The 19,298-nt window shown below is 32.7% G+C and overlaps 2 protein-coding genes across 3 annotated transcripts; one reads left to right on the top strand and one right to left on the bottom strand.

Annotated features, from left to right (window-relative positions):
- Nucleotides 1-1,700: 1,700 nt before the first annotated feature.
- Nucleotides 1,701-6,718, bottom strand: LOC133179773 (cyclin-J-like). 2 transcript variants are annotated; one of them, XM_061314467.1, is made up of 6 exons: nucleotides 6,653-6,718; nucleotides 4,848-5,192; nucleotides 4,285-4,587; nucleotides 3,870-4,029; nucleotides 3,384-3,591; nucleotides 1,701-2,972 (listed from the first exon to the last, which is right to left on the bottom strand). In XM_061314467.1, the coding sequence occupies exons 2-5, from the start codon at nucleotides 5,122-5,124 to the stop codon at nucleotides 3,390-3,392; spliced, it is 942 nt and encodes a 313-aa protein (XP_061170451.1). In that variant the 5' UTR covers nucleotides 5,125-5,192; nucleotides 6,653-6,718; the 3' UTR covers nucleotides 1,701-2,972; nucleotides 3,384-3,389. The 2 variants fall into 2 exon arrangements, with proteins under 2 accessions (XP_061170451.1, XP_061170454.1); XM_061314470.1 differs by lacking the exon at nucleotides 6,653-6,718 and adding an exon at nucleotides 6,142-6,208.
- A 5,569-nt stretch (nucleotides 6,719-12,287) lies between these two features.
- Nucleotides 12,288-19,030, top strand: LOC133192157 (PWWP domain-containing protein 2A-like). The gene is made up of 3 exons (XM_061328091.1): nucleotides 12,288-12,504; nucleotides 12,643-14,715; nucleotides 15,983-19,030. The coding sequence occupies exons 1-2, from the start codon at nucleotides 12,356-12,358 to the stop codon at nucleotides 14,687-14,689; spliced, it is 2,196 nt and encodes a 731-aa protein (XP_061184075.1). The 5' UTR covers nucleotides 12,288-12,355; the 3' UTR covers nucleotides 14,690-14,715; nucleotides 15,983-19,030.
- The last annotated feature ends 268 nt before the right edge of the window (nucleotides 19,031-19,298 follow it).

Below are 19,298 nucleotides of genomic sequence, written 5' to 3'. Positions count from 1 at the left end.
AGATAGGACATTCCTGTAAATTACACAATCTAAATCAATCTCATTTCAAAGATATTAGAAATTTAAAAAAATAACCGATTTATTTACTGAGTCCGCAATTAAATAACGGGCACAGTTTAAAGTCAATTTGACTATGGAAACATGAGGTTATTCAAGTTCAAAATCGGTGAAAATTTTAATTTGAACGTAAATAACATGCATCATGTTTATCTACACTCAATCTCATGTTCCCTTATTTTTTTAGCTCAGATATGCTATTATATAGCTTTAAAAAATCTTGTTTTCTGATATACTAATATTTGAAAAAAATATAGTTTAATTTGCACTCTCAATGAATAATAATGAACAATAAAGTATAACTGAGGTAAAATGCTGTGGAATTAAACATAAAAATTACATAAAAATAAGCAACTTACATTAAAATAAGCAACTGATAGCCATCTTTTTCATGAATTATCCAATATATGGACTTACCTGCCATAAAATCAGATACCTGAACACAGTGATAATCTATTTAAATTTGCAGATAAACACAATAATAATATTTATCGAAGTACCGGTAGCATATTTTACCTGTTAACAGATACAGTTAAATCTCTGCTGAATTTGCCATCATTCTAACATCTTTGTTCCAATTTAAGTCTGTGCAGAACTGTGGCTTATTTCAAATGTATTTAACAAACTTGTCCCCATGAAATGATGTAAAAAGAGTTTGTTTATGTGTGCTTTGGCTGAGAAACATTCCAATCTACGATGAAAACCTCCAGTGTGGTTTCAAAGTTGTTTAAATCCTGGTATCAGAGGCATTAATAGAAAATGCATTTACTCATGAAATCCCACATGTGGTGGCAATACTAAATATGAATAGAGAATCTCAGGTAGACTTTTAGTTCCCTTTGACCTGTTTTAAAGTTCGATATTGAATGTTGTAAATATAAATAGGGGGTGTTTTTAGAAAATTAGTGAAAAGAATAAAGACCATAACAAATACAAAGAATTGAGAGACGTGACGAATCTATCAATGCTTCAATGACTGGTGTATAAATATCAATTTACTCAAAGATATTAAAATTCTCAATTCTTTTGTGGCATATATTAAAATATCTTAATTGTTTGAGTACACAATTCTGATTCTCCTTAATTTTATATATTCTATTTATAATGTAATTCTACGAAATGATGTAATACCAGTTTTTCATACCCATCAAGATTTGCCAACATTAGTTGCCCTCCTTTAAATACTAAGATTCCATTTCATTAATAATCTTGTACTTGAGACATGTAAGTTTATATTCTTTAAATTACATTAATGCAAGTTTGTCTGGCAGCAGAAATACGTACAATCTCACGCCTAGATAAACAGTTAGTATTTTACACTAATGGATATCTCATCCTTTCTTTTTTTTTTTTTTTTATTCATAGGGGATTTGCTTTAATTATAATTGAAATGCAAACAATTTCAGCATGCCTTGCAGAGCAAAATTTGTCAGAAATGGCCAATTTTTAAGTTGACAATTTTTATGAATGTCATCCCAGTGAGAGTTACCTCGCTTATCAGAGGGTCAATGAACCTTAACATGCATTTATGTCAAGACTGCAACTTTGTCATATTGAAGTTAATGAACTCTAACATATCCTCTCAAAAGTCCATATAAAGATGCATACACATAGGTAACAGACATAAAAGCAAATGATCTCTGTTAAAAACTGTTATTTTATTCCAACAAACATTTAAGGCACTTTCAACAAATTCATGAAAACTTGACACAAAATGGAAAGAGATCACAGAACTTTTTTCCCAATTCCTGAAGATGAGAAATTTAATTCTCATCACAGCATAAACTAAAGACAATTTCTAAGAATTGTAAATTCACTGTTTTTAAAGATCTTGACTACAGTTTCAGACAATATTTGGATGAAAGTTAAGTCAGAACTTTCCCCCCAAGAATCAATAGTACACAAGTTATTGATATCCGTGCTACACAATTAAATGGATGGTTCAAGCTCTTCAGGAAAAAAGTATTATTTATACATGAACACATTAAATGTCAGCTATACAATGTAGCTTACCACTCAATATACCTATAGTGTAAAACAAAATACTGAACATATATACAGAGGAATAGCTGAAGACAAATTAAGTTTTTACAATGTCCGTCCTGGCTTCCAAGATGGGAGTTTGAGTGGGATTTTAAATATGATTATTGAGTGTAAGCTTCAAGGTTTAAAAAAAATCTTCAAAAACATATACACAGACTGTGCTAGTTTTGACACTTTAAATATTGTAACACTGATCAACTGACAAGGCAAACAATTTATAATGAAAGAAGCAAAAATAAAAAAGGAAATATCTCAATATACTGGGTTTGTGAACATAGAATCTAATATTGAATGAAAAAGATTCACTTATAATATTTGATCAGGCAAGGACATTGCTACAGCCATTCAGAAGAAATTTAAGGCAAACAGAATTGAAAAGAATTCTTCAATGAAATGTATATACATGTATAGTGATATTGATAATTTATCAAAACATATATACGTATCAGATGTCCTGCTTTTAATTCCTGGCTTTTGTGAGGTTTAAGAGTATATACTGAATGACATAAGATATTCTGTCCTATATATAAATAAAAATTAACACTCTTCAACAAATGTTACAATGATTTCATTCAAGTTGCTGCAATTTAACTGAAGTTGGCCTTCAAGCTTTCATTTCAAAATACTTGAATTCATTTCATTTATGCACTTTCTTAATAAAGTTACTAGTAAAATGTGAAAAAAAGAGAAAAATGAACAATGAGTGAAATGATGATACAAAATATATCTACTTCAGAATCTGTAAAATCAATGTATCAAAATATGGAACATGAACACAGGTAAAAATGGCACCAAATCTCAAGGGAGGCTACCCCATCCTAGCACTGTGGGAAACCAATATGGCACTATGGAATGTAACATCGGAAATCCATCTGCAGTATAAAAGAGGATTATTTAAAATGAGCAAATGCTATGGTCAGATCAAGCTTGTTACGTAATTTTACCTAAAGCATGTTTTCATTGGTAATATTCTCTATAGCAAAAACAATTTAAATCATCTGTCAGATAAAAAAATAAATTCCATTAATAGTGTCCAAAGTAATCTAGAGGTATATCCCCATTCCACACACATAACATGAAATAAAACCCTGGACAACTGAGTTTACAAGACTATACCTCTAATGATACTCTGTGGCACTCATCTACCTGTACTTATAACTATAAACATCTGATGACTCAGCTTTTCGTTTATCATTAATTCAAACGTTTATCATTATTTCTGTGTTTATTATCAAATCTTTAATTATTTCATTGTTGATCATTAGTCCAGTGTTAATTATTACCTTCTGTCAGGAGCCTCTACACATGGAGAGCTGCGGTTTACTTTCTGGGTATATCATAAGCTGGGAGTTAACATAGGTTGTGGGGTAACAATGAGCACTGCCGTAGTAACCTGCAGTATTGTCTGAGGGGTAGTGATTGGTAACCATGGTAAACTGGGGAACCACAGCAGTCATACATTGGGAAAACTGCCTGTCTTTCTTCTGGAATCTGAAAAATTAAGAATTACAAGGTTATCTAACAGATCCACTGCACAGAACCCACACGTGCTACAGAGAAAACACATCGAACACAACATTCAGTGATGTTGCAAAAGCAGAAAATCTTGAGCAAAGAAATCTTTGAAAGTTTAGAAATAACAGTTTTCTTATTTTGCAATTACTGTAAATGATAAACTGATCACACTAGTCAAACTGATCAAATGAAATTCTCTTAAAAGTGGTTAGTACACCCTCTGGGTTTTACAAAACCCTAATTGTTTCACTGACCTGAGCATGACATTTACACAGGGTAACAGTTCCTCCAGGAAATAGTCAGTCATCAGCTGAAGCTGCTGAGGCCATGTCGGTGTTAGTCGCAGTGAAATACGTGATGCTGCAATACAACTGGCCGCTTTCAAAGAGGGTGCATAATCCCGAAAAACATGGTCTGTTTAAAGATAAAATAATAAAATTCAAGGTCTGCACATTTTCATTACCAGTAAATGTACAAATGTTATTTTGAAGTGCAATGTACATTTTTTAACAGAAAATACAAAATATCACCAATTGAAAATATATATATTTACATGAATTGTACAAACAAAAAAACAATTACATTTGTTATAATTATACACTTCCCTCCTCCAGGAGTGTATTTGCTTATTTATATAGAATTGATAGACCTCTCTTGAATAATTCAAACCTTGTAAGGAGATCTCCATGAAGTACTTTGTGTGTCTCTCCAGGCATTCTTTCACAGCAGTCTTGGATGAAAGAGGAAGTCCATCAATTAGGTCACAGTCATCCACCGCAACCACAAGAAAATATGGCACAAACTGAGCAACTGTGGGGATGGATAGTGACCAATCAAAAAAGTTTAGCACCGTGATCTCCATGTTCATCATCTCAGGGGCCGAGTAGCCAACATCTAGGAGACTGTGAGAGGGTAACAACTGATTTAGACTGCTCAGTCTCAGAGTTCTGTCGCAATGCTCCTCAAACTTTACTGTCAAATATAAGATGGTTTTCTTTCCATCATCAAATTATTACATTAAGAGTATTAATAAAATGAGTCAGATCAAATATTGTATTTTGAAAATTTTTAAGACTACTTTAAAAGACAGCATACATTTTTGAGAAATGATGAATTACTAAATATCTTGGTGACTGCATAAATTAAGAATTAATATCTCCATGACTGAACAGGGTATCTTTCCCTTATAGCATACTTAGTATTGATGCTGTTAAATATTTGAGATACCCTACCTGAGATGGATAAACAAGCCATTGCCAAGAGATACAGATGACTTTGGTCCACCTCCAGTTTATCCATGAAGAAGTCTAGCAAGTGAATAGCTAAATGCTGTGAGGTAGAACCCAGATAAAATGTCTCCACCACAATGGCAAGCCAGTCCACAAGGTGGCGTCTGAACCACATCTGTGGGGAGTGTCCATGGTATGGAGGCAAGTTTTGTTCCTTTGTGCGCAAAGTCTCATAAATGTCTCCAGAGATCTTGTTTTTCCACCACTCTACTTCCATCATCTTTTACATTTCTGATAAGTATGTCTTCATATCCCAGTTCTTCAGTATTCTAAATCAATGTGGAGCATCTGTTATATCAAAGACACAGTTGGTGAGTTAATGTCACTAAAAAAAATAAATAAATCCTTCCTGTATTAAACAATTGAATTCCACTGTATTTGTAAGGAAGTTGCAGTTGATAAAAATCCTTTCCTAAAACACAATTTCAGACAAAGAACAACATGACAAGAACTGAATACAGTGTCAGTTCCTTCAGGAGTGTAGACCATTCTTTATAGCTTCAATATTTGTTGAAATAAGCCGCTTAAAATTATCAGTGTTTGTATAAAAGCTGCCAGATCATCCAGATTTTTAGTAACCTGTCCAATGACTGCCAACACAAGCAATCTGTCTTTGCTAATTAACTCAAAGTCTGTGAAAACCAGGAGATGACCAACAATTAGATCACTGCTGTAAAAACATCCTGGAGTGGTTAAGTAATTGAACTTCAATAGCCTTTGAAATCAGCATTAATTAAATCTAGTTTTATTTCTTACTGTCCAGCTGGGGGCACAATACTGGGGTCTAATCTCTTAAATGATTTTCACACTTCAGAGTAAGCAGAGTAAATTTGTTACAAATAAATAAATAAAATAAAACAAAAAATAAATAAATTACATGTATCCTCTGTTACATCGCCCCTTTTACTTGAACATTACATGTATTATGAATTTATAAGTCCACTTTAAAAATAAATTAAAAATTTTGCAATAAATTTCTCAAACAACTTACTCAAGCCATATATATAAGATAAATATTTTGATGAATAGTAAATACTGAAAATAAAATTGTTTTTAACTTACTGATCTTGAAAATCACAAAATTTCATTTATTTACACATTTGGTGAATACTAAATGTTAACCTTGTCTTTTGAAGTGAATAAATAATTAATGGTTTATACATGATATAAGCCTTCAGAAATATGACCACTGAAACATTTCCTCTTTTTTTATCTGAAGTTTGTAATTCATTCTGACCTGCTCGATTTCTACGGCTTCAGGGTGATGTCAAAACAAATTAGTTTCCACGGGCTATATTTTACTTACTGTGAACGAGATGAAGAGAGACGCTTTATTTATCGTGTACCTAAACATGTAAAGATTATCCCCGATAAAAAGTTTTATTGATGGTCAGTTAACACGTGGGGCTTGTAATCCATAGACTGTCACAGACACCTTTATGTCCAATCAATAACCCGCTCTCCGACCGACAAAGGCAGGAAACAGACGTAGTGCTTCTGTTCAGCTGTTCAATGGGTAGATCGTCTTTTATCAATATTTTATAAAATCATATCATATGTAATTAACATTACGATAATGATTTTTTTAACACCACTGAGAACTTTCGATCAATACCCCCCCCCCCCCCAGAACAGTTCAAAAGCCTGTAACTGTAAGGGCAATAGAAAAATAAATATAATATCCCTGTCAATAAGTTAGTAGGTCTATTAACTATTAACATTTAAAATAAAAATATATCTCAACTTACTTCTTCGCATCTTTCTCTATTTAGAGCTGGCGCTGAAACCACATTTACCGAGCATCCAAACGCTCACATCATCTTAGTCTAGTTCCCTCCCTCGACACGGCTAAAGAGGAGTAACTCTAGCCAAAAGGGTGTTTGGTTGCGTGTTGCCTTTTGATATCACGTATTTTTTTTTTTTTTTTTGTGCTGAAATCTGCAAACGATAGTATTGTTCTGCCGCCTATATCTTAATCAATTTTCCAAATTTGACATATTTGAACAAATTTCAGATTTACACGTATGTAGATGATTTATAAATGAATTTTCACAAAACATAACTTATTTGGATATAAACAGAGAGATAAAATTTGGGAAAATCTTTGTTTTCACTATAGAAATCAAAGGAAAATACCCCCCCCCCGCCCCCCATATGTGAAAGAAATTCCTTTTTTACGGGTATTTCACAGCAAAATTGTTCATTTAATTCCAATTTTCAAATGAGATTACAACAACAACAAAAAAGGTATGTTATCAATCTAATATGTTTCATTTTACGCAAGTTAAACATACGGAAAATTTTAGGGGTCATTTATCCATATGCTTGAGTATTTTTAAAATCTGGTGATGTTTTAAAGCCCGATTTCTCTACAACTCCTTTACAAAGAGTTGCTGTAATTTAGAGCAGTTAACTATTTGACACTGGTATTAAAATTATTATTAATCTTTTACTATTTTTGTATTCAAAAATTTTTTCTGGATAAATTAAATATTACCATTCATATTGAATAAAATGTATGTGCGAATCGAGAGCTAATGTGCGTAGTTCTTTGTAATCTTTGTCGTGAAATGAAAATGAAATATATGGAGATAACGAACAGTACACGTCAATTAAATAATCTTTGTCATGTGATGACATTTAAACATTTTTACCCCATGATTTATGCAGAAAAAGAAACATGATTAGAACAACTAGTAAAACTGCAAGGTGGATTGAAGACAATTTTACTGATATGATGATATCAACTCTGTGCTTAGAGAAAATGTTGGTGCACTACTTGACTGTTTACAACATGATTTTGATAGTTTAGAAAATGTAAACAATTGTGTTGAAAGTTTCAGTCATACTGTTTGTGACTTAATTTTACCTTATTGTAAAGTTTATAGAAGGTAGAGATTTTTATATAAGTCATAAGGTCAGAAGATAACAAACCATGGTTCAATGATAGTTGTAAAGTTAAGTATTCTGAGTACAAGTCAGTATTACATCAATTTAATTTATGTAAATCGAATGAAAATAGAATTAGGCTCTTGGATATAAAATCAGCCTATAAGAGATTCACGCGAAAGTGTAAACATGAGTATGAGAGGTATCAGGGGAGCAATATAGAGTATTTAAGAAAACATAATCCTAAAAAATTCTTTAAACTTTTTGATAAAAAAAGAAACAAATCAGAATCAAGTTTATCTGCAGAAGACTTTTTCGAACATTTTAAAAATTTGTATAAACAAGATTCAGTAACAGATATAGAAATAGAACCCACTCAAATTAATACGCAGGAACGGTTATACGAGGAATTAGATTTTCAAATAACTGATAATGAAGTAAATAAAGCTATCAGTAGATTAAAAAATAATAAGAGTAATGCAGAAGACTGTATAATTAATGAATTTTTTATTAATTGTAAAGATATAATGATACCCATTATATGTAAATTATTTAACAAAATTTTTAATTCTGGTCATTATCCTGAGAGTTGGTCAACAGGATGTATTGTGCCCATTTCTAAGAAAGGTGACAAAAAGACCCTAATAATTACAGAGGTATCACATTAGTTAGTTGTTTAGCTAAGCTATTTACAAGTATACTAAATCAAAGATTGTTAGAGTGGGACAAAGAATACAATATAACGACAGATGCACAATTTGGTTTTAAACACAATGCCAGTACTATTGATGCAATTTTTGTTCTACAAACTCTGGTAAATAAGATGCTTAGAAATAGAAAAAGATTGTACTGTTGTTTTGTTGACTATAAAAAAGCTTTTGATTATGTCAATAGATCTAGTCTGTGGATAAAGCTTAAATCATATGGCATAGATGGAAAATTGATGTGCATGATTAAATCACTTTATCAGAATGTGAAAGCATGTATAAAATATAATGGGGCATTATCAGAGTATTTCAACCGGTGTATTACAAGGTGAAATTTTGTCACCATTATTGTTTTCAATGTATGTTAATGATTTTGAAAGCCATTTTATATCTACAAATTGTCCATCAATAGAACTTCAAATGATTAATTTATTTTTGCTTATGTATGCTGATGACACAGTATTAATGTCAGAAACGCCAGATGGTTTACAAAATATGTTAGATTCATTGTATTCATATACAGAAGAGTGGAGTTTAACTGTAAATGTTGAGAAAGCAAAAATATTAGTCTTTAGAAACAATGGACGTATTAGAACTAATGAACACTGGGCATATGGTGGGAATACTGTAGAAGTAGTTAATGAATTTAATTACCTTGGTATGTTGTTTAATTTTAATGGTAAATTTTCAAAAACACAACAACATTTTGCATCACAGGGAAGAAAAGCCATGTATAGTGTCCTAAATAGAATGAAAGATTTAAATTTTAATGTTAAAACACAATTAGATATGTTTGAGACTTATATTAGCCCTGTGCTGTGTTATGCATCTGAAATTTGGGGATGGCACAAAGCTAAAGATGTAGAAAAAGTACACCTTTCATTTTGTAAAAGAGTACTTAAGGTTAGACAGAGTACATATAACAGTATGGTATATTGTGAACTAGGTAAATTTCCTCTTGAACTGGTCAGGAAAAAGAAAATCCTTAAATACTGGTTAAAATTAAAAAATAGTTTTATTTGCATTCTTCAAGCATGTCTCCAAGAAAGGATAGAAAATAATGATGACTGGATTGCCAATATTAAAAATGAATTTCTTAGGTTAGGCTTAGCAGAACTGTTTGATAGAAATTGTGTAAACAGTAACACACTTGATATTTTACAGCAGAGATTATGTGATGAATATATCCAAAACATTATGTCAGATTTATGTAAATCACCAAAATGTCTCATTTATCAACACCTTGTTGATAATTTTATCCTTCAATCTTACTTATGTAAACCAATACATTTAAAATATAGAGTATCAATTACCAGATTAAGACTATCTGCTCATAACTTAATGATTGAACAAGGAAGATATAATAAAACTGTGAGAAATAATAGAACATGTAATCTTTGCCAATCAGGTGACATAGAAGATGAATTCCATTTTGTGTTAAAATGTCCTCATTATAATACATTAAGACAAAACTACATTAAAAGCTACTACTCCCGAAGACCAAGTGTCTTCAAATTGGTACAGTTACTTAGTACACAGAATGTAAAAGAATTATGTAATCTAGGAAAATTTTTGCAAATAGCGAGTGCAACAAGAATAGTGTATTTAACTAATTTATAAATGGTTTAAAATATTATATGTATTGTACATGTTGGAAGTTAATATCATCAATATATGTATTAAAATGTATGATTGTAAATACTGTCTATGAGATGTATGTCTCTTGACTTTAATAAACTGAAACTAGTTTTTCTGATCTCATGAATAGTCGGGATATCAACTTTATCATAGGGTACCGGAAAAATGTTCACAGACAACGAAGTATTACAAACATCACTGAACAACACTACTTATATCTTGGTCTAATATACTGTAAAGAATACTTGAACTTCAATTTTATTTACTCAAAACCATGTAAATGGTACATAGGTGCATAAACATATAAAACATATATACATATAGTATAGTGGGCCAAGCAAAAGGTGAGATTAATTAAGCTAGCTAGGGCGAACAGACCATATACTATTAATTTTAGTAATAAATGTACATAATTTTTTCAAAGAATCAACATCATTTTGGCACATGACTTCACAAAACTTCATAGTGTTTGGCTTATAACAAAATTTTTGGTTCAAATTTTTTTTCCTCGGATGGTTTAAAGCACTACATTCTAAAATATATTATATTCATCTCCTATCTGATTACTATCGCATTAGCTACAAAATCTTTCATTTCTTTGAGTACCATTCCATCTACCTGTTTCAATTGGAAGGTGGGGGTTTGTGGTTCTAAATTTGACTAAAGTTTTTCTTAATTTACATGATAGCAGTGTTAAATATTGAGTGAGTGATGATTGTTTCATACACTAAAGATTTCTTTTTATATTTTGTTTCACATTTATAACTAACTTGATAATACAATGTGGAGTAGGGTAGTCGGTCTGTCTTCTTCCAGTGTTCATATTACAAGTTACTGTTCTATATAACTATATATAGAATATTGTGCAAATAAATGAGTAATTTTTGCGTTTTAATGTGATAAGTCGCACGTTTATTCCTTAAGGAAGTGTTTCAACAAAATGGAGCAAAGGTTCGAGAAGGTCAATTTCGCCTATTTATGTGTGTGCATGCTATTATATGCATGTACATGAGCTAGTACTTTCAATGTTAATGAGATTGAAATATATGTTTATATTCTATAGCTCATAAATATTGCTTCAACCGTTAAAATAAAAAAAAATGCAATTTTTTCACTCTTTACAAGGCCGTCGCCAATGGGGATACGTTGGGTGCACCCTCCCTTTAAAAAACACTCAAATAATATCCTCTTTTGAAACAAAATTAATTTATTATTCATCTGTTTAAAGTAATGTTGTTTGACTTTGTTTATTTAGTATTTGAAAGAATGAATTCAAGAATTCACCAAAACCAACCAAAATGTACCATTTTATATATAAAAAAAAATCTGGCTCAGAGGAGGGGATACCGGGAGGGGGTACCCCAGGCAGACCTTCTCCCGCACCACCCTCTCCAGATACAGGGGATGGCCCTGCTTCGTTAACTGACAGTTCTGTGAACAAATTTATTAGCTTATTTTGAATACAAATTTATCATTTAAACTTTTCGTCATACTTACTTCTTGTTGCTGAAATTCTTCAAAGATTTGAAAGTTGTTTTCCATGCTCGAAAAATCTCCAACTGAGGCATGACTGTTGATATATTTTAATCCCAATAAAATGCATTAAGCCTAGTATATAATAATTAAAAACCCAATGTAGTTCAATTATAATCGTGACTTAAGTAATTTTTAATTAAACTTCCAAAAAATGATTCATTCAAGAATGAAGATTTTTTTTAAAAAGTAAAACCTTTTTATAATTTATCTTTAGGATTATAACAGACCTGTCATTTAAAAAATAGCAGTTTAAATAATTATATGTTAGCAAGGTTAGATGGTGTTAAAATTCCTATAATAACTGATATATGCATTGAAATGAATAAAAAAAAAATTATGTTTTGTAATAAAATGGATACAAAATCAAATATATCATGTATATCGCATACTGCTTTGAAAAAATATTCTCGTATCATCAGGGACCTAAATCCAAACTAGAGGTCGACCTCGCTAACGATGCAGGAGTTTTCTTTCTTGCTTTGTTATGCAGTTCATGTAGGTGAAAGACAAATATATATATTTCTGCATAAATTCATATTTCGGGTGCATAGGGTTGTAGATAAACATTTATTTAACAAATATAACGTCGAAAACTCACTTATTTTGCCTTACAACAGGTGAAAACGAGCTGTGAAATATTGCATGCGCATGCGCTAAAATTCTTAATGGAGACCCCTAAAAATGGCGGAGCTAAAAAGAAGACCTGGGGCAATTTCAAAAGGCATGAAACTGCCTATAACAGTAGAGGATGCCATTGACGACGTTTTAGTTGTATGCCTTGAACATGGTGCTAAACTTTTCAAGGGTATTTTGTTGGATATAAATAAAAGGTAGCTAGAAACAATGTCACAAACACGAGTAAAATATTCATGTTACGAAGCTGTTTTCTAAACCATCTACCACTTACTGTACACAAATAATGTGACAACAACCGTATTATATCATATTTTTGTTTCCATTTATTATAGGAATCTGCCACATGGTGTATGCGTGCCATTCTCGGCGAACGGGGACAATTCAAAAGATGACCCTAACGCACATTCTGTCAACAACAATGCACATGATGTTGAAGTTTCAGCAACAAATTTCAGACACACTTATAATCGTGGAAATGACGAACATGTAAACAATTTTATCTTACGTTCCAGCAAAGACCGGCCTGCACGAAGCATCCGGTTGCGCCCAAGATCTACATTATGTAGCAAATGTAAATCTGTGTGTCAGGAGACAGAGAAAGGCATCATGCCTGTTCAGCAAATTGTTAAACAGAACACACAAAAGAACCAAGTACCTCAGCAGTCACTACGAGAAGGCCTGCGGAGGCGTTCCGTCCAAAATAAAGATCCTTCAATTAACAGCAAGCAGACAGACAATAATAAAAACTCAGTTGTTACACGATCTAGTCCATTCATTAAGATATCTATTGGTGAAGGAACGGTGTTAAAAATTCCACCCCGTCTTCATGATGAGGTTGATGGAAGTACTGTGAAATCAAAAGCAAAAGCAGAATCTGTAAAAGAGGAGAGTTCTTCAGAGCAGGACAAGAATAGGAGAACCAGTAAAAGGAATCTCCGCAAAACTAAGGATCGTGCAAAGCGTTTGGAAGAGGAGCCTCCAAAAGAAAGTGAAACTACAAATGAGAATGTAACTAGTCATCACAAAAAACATAAACGTAAGCATAAACACAAACATGGAGACAGCGAAGAAAAAAATCAAAACACAACCTGCGAAGGTGTAGATGAGAATTTAGAAAGTGCAACAGAAAATCAAAATGATGGTGTTCCCCAAAGACCAAGGTTACTATATACATGGCGACAAAATAAAGGACTCTCACCAAGGCGAGAAAATACTACAGACAATATTGAAAATGTAAATAAAAACATTTCCATGAAGCAAAATTTCCCTGGAAATCTTTCACCAAAGCGCAATGTTCGATCAAAAAGTAGTGAACAGGTGCACAAAAAGGAATATAAACTAAGGAGTCGAGAGCGACTTAGTGTTGATTCCATGGAGAGTAAGAGGTCAGAGGAGAAAGTGCAAGAAGAGGATGTTTCTTGTGTAGATGTTGGCAGTGAAAATGAGCCTGAGGGGAACATGAATGTCAGCGAAGAACCAATGCCAGATTTAGACATGGAAAGCCAGGAAACGTCTCGAGATATTTTAGATTGTATAGACTCTACAGACAGTGCTCCTGTGTACTTTGGTAATCTTAATGAAAAACATACAGACTATTACTTGCATGCAAATCATGATTACGTTGTGACCTTGAATAGTACAAACAGTCTTAGTAACTCCATAATGAGCACAAGTTCAGAAGGACATGATAAATATGTGATAATTGACACAGACAAGTATTCTGTGATATCTTCGGCTTCGGAGCGAGAGTTTGATTTCAAGGATGAGGATATTCCAATGTCTCCTGATGGTGTGTCTTCATCTGTGGTAATGCTTCCATCTCCAATTCACCATTTAAAACCATTTTCTCCTGCCCACCAACCAGAACCAGTCTCTCATGCTCATGAACTGGAACCGATATCTCCTCCACAGCCACCAGAACCTGTGGAAGAACCGGTCATTGAAGAAGACGAGGAGAGGGAAGACATAGATGATGCCCCGCCCACCAGTGATGATGTGTTCAGAACATTAATGATGAAGATTAGGACTCATGATGTGCCAAAGTGTATGGCTAATGATGGCCGAACAATTCACGTGGGAGATATTGTGTGGGGTAAAATTAAGGGTTTTCCTTGGTGGCCTGGTCGTGTTTTGTCAATCAGTGTGAGTGAAAGAGATGGTGGAATTGTGATTAGGAGACTTGCACACGTGTCATGGTTTGGTTCATCTACTATGTCACACATTCAGTGCTCTGATCTTTATCCATTTCTGGAAGATTTTAAGTTACGTTATAACAGGAAGAAGAGGGGACCATATAAAGTGGCCATCAAGCAAGCCACAATAGCAGCACAGAGCGTGACAAACACCCATCATATTGATTTCAAAGAGTTTGATTTGTAGCGGTGACTTGACACGTCTAGAAAAATGTAAGCAAATACTTTCATTAAGAATTATATCTGTCCCATTCCCTAGTTAAGTAAACAAAGGTGTGCTTCTCTCTCGAAATACTTCCTTTTCTCATTGTTTATGAGATATCTACATAAGAAGAACTGGACTATGCAGATTTATTAATGAATTGCCTGTTAATGATTATTCTACAAACCATTAATCCTCAAAAATCATTTTTTTAAAATTTAATCATGCTGCAATCTAATTAAAATTTGATGTTCCGAATCCGCTACCGCTTCTCAAACATCTAACAACATCCCTTTCGGGGTCACGTCAGAGCGACCTTTCAATTATTTAACATAAAAATTTTGGCCAATCAGATTAAACCTTCTGTATACGATTCTAAAATTAGTTCCATGGCTACATCTTAACATTATTGATGCTCAGTAGACTGTCTTACGTTGAATTAAAGTAATTTTGGTATAAATTGAACGCATAGTCCGCCAATCTGGTATTCTTACCTAAATAATGCAAACGAAAATGCACAAACTACATGTATATGTCTATATATCCCGAACGTCACATTCATATTTAGCACGGTCTTTACCATGCATATTTTGTTTACTACGAAACCCCTCGGCATTTAGGTTTGGCATTTAAAAAAGAAACGCATCCGAACTATAAGCTAAGATTTCAGAGACGGTGATTTCATTGGGTAATCGAAAGGTCGCTCTGACGTGACTGACCCCGAATGGGATGTTGTTAGATGTTTGAGAAGCGGTAGCAGATTCGGAAAATCTAATTTTAATTAGATTGATCATGCTGTGAAGTATGATTTTACAAACACCGAACATGACTGAATAACGATTTCAACAGAAAATGGAGATTTTGTACCATGTATCAAACTGACAAAAAACCCAAATCGATACCACAGTGAACCCTTTCACTCCTAGAAAGGGCTAGTATTGGCTTAGCTTGCTGCCATTTTTCTATCAGTTTGTATTCTTGAGTGGAATAAAATGATGGTGTTAATTAATGATAAGTTAAAAACATTTTAAACTTACACATTTTACAGATTTGTTACGAAGTATAGTGTTGTTTCCCAACTTTGGGAGTATCAGATTGAAAAGCACCATTGAGAAAAGAAAGTGCTTGAATTGAGAGATTAAAGAATACCATTCACAAAAGAAAGTGCATAAAATGAGAGATTTAAAAAAAAACACCATTCAGAAAAGAAAATGCATAAATCAGTTTTTCAAAGTCAAATGACCATATTATAGAACAGCTACCTTTATCTCTTTGTAGCTCACCTGTTTATGATGTCCTGCCTTGAGGAGACTTCATCCTACAACCCACAGCGTTATCTCACAGCATCTGATACCAGTGTCCATTAGGGAATCCCACATTACCAGATTTCACTTAACTGAGTACATTTCAGTCTGTAGCAAGGTTGGAGTTTGCTCCTTTGCTGATAAATTAATAAGAATTACTGATGTCCTTCAACATATTAAATGTGTACATTTTTTTTTTGCAAGCTGCCAGTTAAGAGTGTACACATACAGTGTGATTGTGCCATTGAATTTTTGTTATTGGTTAGTTGTACATGTATACCTCAGCATTCACTTGTAATTGAGTCATCGAAACATTTTATATTGATATACATGTATATGGTGTATGATTGTTTTTTTTTTTTTTTTTGTGACTGAATGTGCTTTTTTTTGGACCAAGTTTTATGGGCAATTCATTTGTTTACTGGCCATATAGAGACGGTAGATTTGAATTGAAATGTTCTAGTGTTGTAATTGTTGATGCTTTGTAGGAAAACAGTAGTTACAGAAGGTGTTTTGGTGCCAGTTTTTTTTTCTTGTTTGTTACCAAATGTCTGTTAGAAGTAAGTCAAGAGTTTTATCTGCAGTGTGAATTGTTATGAATTTGAAAGTATCTTTAGTTCTATTTGTACCTTAAATTATTACACTTGGAAATCAATTGCAAAGTTCTCCATTCTTTTGAAATGGCCAGTATTTTTGTATTTTTGTTGAATTATTATTAGCATAGTAAGAAAATAATATTTGAAGGGATTTCTTAAAAAAAATCTTTTAATTATGAAATAAGTTATAGCTCACCTGAGCCAAAGTCTTAAGTGAGCTTTCTGATCGAAATTTGTTCATTTTTTGTTGTTGTCATTGTCAGCCTTTTCTCCAATATCGACCAATCTTGCCACAAAGAATCCTTGGGTTAAGGGAATTCAAATTTTTTTCACAGGATTACACCCTCTTTCAAGGGGAGATAATTAGGAATTAGTGAAAATTTGGTGGCATCTTTTAGAAAAATCTTATTCTCAAGAATCAATGGACCAGTAAAGGTGAAACTTATATGAAAGCTTCTTGATGTGATCAGAAATAAGTTTTTGTCTATTGTAAATTTAAGTTTGTTCAAGTCATGACTCCAGGGATGGGGCTACAATAGTAGGTCATAATTTTAAATGGGTATAAGAAACAATATTTTAAAATCATCTGTTGAAAAACAGCAGGGACATTATTAGTCATTGATATGCAAGCATCCTCAGGTAGTGTAGATTCAACTTTGTTCAATTCCTGGCCCAGGTGTTGTGGTGGGACAACTCAATAGATCAACATTTTACATGGGAATGTATATAAAAATGTCTTTCAAAATCTTCTGATGAAGAACAGCGGGGCCATGTTTAGTCACATTATTATGCAAACATCTTCAGATAGTGCAAATTCAAGTCTGTTCACATCCTGGCTACCAGGGATATAAATAAATTTGGTTAAATCATTACCCCTTGAGGCTAGGTTGGGGCCACACAATATGGGGTAAGAATTTTTCATGGGTATAAAGAGGAAAAAAAATCCTTTTTAAATCTTTTGAAGAACAGCAGGGCCAATATGACTTGGGTGAGTGTTGTGGCCTATTGGCCTCATTTTTTTATGCATGTCAATTCAGTATTAAATTTTTGATTGTGTCAAAAGATTCTGGGATTATGAGATATATTTTATTTGCCTGCCATGCAGTCCTTGTTACGTCAGTCTTTCCGTCATTTCATCATGTATGTCCCTTCCATTTTGCAATTACTTAAATGTCAAAGAAATTGATTTTAAGACAGTGAGAACCACGTTTGATCTGAATGTGTAATTAAGCTTAGACAGACTATATATTTGATGTCACATATATTATTTCTAAATTGACTTTTAGCATCATTAAAGTGCTGGATGGGAGTCAATGTAGGCACAAAGGAACATTTCTCAAGTTTAAAATGTTTACATAAGAAATAACCATCTAAGTTTATGGGATTATACATGCATATGTATAACCATTGGAGCACACTTATAATTCATGCATAAACGACTTCATCATATTCATTTATGTAACAACCTTCACTCCAATGTATACATATCTAAATATACCGGGTATTTGTGTTTATTTGTGTGTGTGTGTGTGTGTGTTTTTTTTGGGGGGTTGGGGGGTTGGGGGGGGTCATTATAATGTTTTCTGGATTGCATGTTCATTTTGGGTATCTTTAAGTTGTGTCTAGTTCTTGTCATAAACTCTTATTTTTGTTGCAAGCCCAAAATCAAACAGTAATATTGGTACTGCATGTATTTCTTAAGCTTTTTTTTATTGGACAAGGGATGAGAGACAGTGTAGATATTTTTTAAAGAAGAATGATGGTTTGTAAATAAGAATTAATTGAAGCATTGAAATGTCATCATTCATCAAGTATAAAATGTATTCCAAATTTACAGTCTGATTGTTTCATTTCTAAGATAAGCTATAGTTTTGTGTGAATGAAGTAATAATATGAACAGATTGCATGCTCTTGTATGAAAAAACATTGTGTAGTGCGAGATTAAACATGTGTAAGGGTGAAGGTATGATTCAGTATGACCTGTTAATTATACATTGTATAGTCTTTCAGGTTATACACCTATTGACGGTATCAGTTCTGAGCATTTTAATAAAATTCATAATTTACAACAGATAGAAATATGTAATTCCATCTCATTGCTTGCTCATATCTCACTGCTAAGTGCCCTTGATTTTATATATTTTGTATTTTGTCATGTTTCCATTTAGTATGATCTTTTGTTCATATGCAGTGTTTGTGTATGGGCAAATATCCTGTCTCGTGAGTTTCACTATTCACAGAAATATGTAATCCAAGGATCTTCTTTATTCACTAGGAGATTTTTCTTTTCCACTAGTCAGATAGATGCTTGATGAGTAAAAATTGTTAAGAAGGAAAGGTCTATTTTTAAATTTATTCAGCCATTACTGTGGTTACAGAGTGATATTGAAATTAACCAGTACAATAAAACTGGGAAATACTTCTGATTTATGTTTTATTTTATATTCAGAGTACATCCTTAAGTTAACTGTACTATTGAAAGTCATTGACTAAAAAAAGGCATGTTTGTAAAACCTTTAATCACTGAGACAAAAACTTTCAAGTACTTTATGTCATTTTAGAAAATTTGATATATAAAATGAGTCAAATTCTTCAGATGATATCTGTACTCAGTTCAGCAGGGAATATACTGAATTTTTACATGGTTAACCAATGGCTTCAAGACTTGTGATCTTGAATCATGTCCTTTTATAT

This window comes from Saccostrea echinata, unplaced genomic scaffold, assembly GCF_033153115.1.
Source record: "Saccostrea echinata isolate AGI-Se365-2 ecotype Australia unplaced genomic scaffold, CSIRO_AGI_Sech_v1 ptg000001l, whole genome shotgun sequence".
Taxonomy (NCBI): Eukaryota; Metazoa; Mollusca; class Bivalvia; order Ostreida; family Ostreidae; genus Saccostrea; species Saccostrea echinata.
This window is presented reverse-complemented; position numbering and strand designations above follow the sequence as displayed.

Bases quoted from the DNA above. Each gene is read 5' to 3' on its own strand.
- LOC133179773 (XM_061314467.1), bottom strand. From the start codon at position 5,124: ATGATGGAAGTAGAGTGGTGGAAAAACAAGATCTCTGGAGACATTTAT. The intron at 4,588-4,847 runs GTAGGGTATCTC...TATATTTGACAG, and splicing joins GGCTTGTTTATCCATCTCAG to TAAAGTTTGAGGAGCATTGC. The intron at 4,030-4,284 runs GTTTGAATTATT...ATCTTTAAACAG, and splicing joins CATGGAGATCTCCTTACAAG to ACCATGTTTTTCGGGATTAT.
- LOC133192157 (XM_061328091.1), top strand. From the start codon at position 12,356: ATGGCGGAGCTAAAAAGAAGACCTGGGGCAATTTCAAAAGGCATGAAA. The intron at 12,505-12,642 runs GTAGCTAGAAAC...CATTTATTATAG, and splicing joins TTGTTGGATATAAATAAAAG to GAATCTGCCACATGGTGTAT.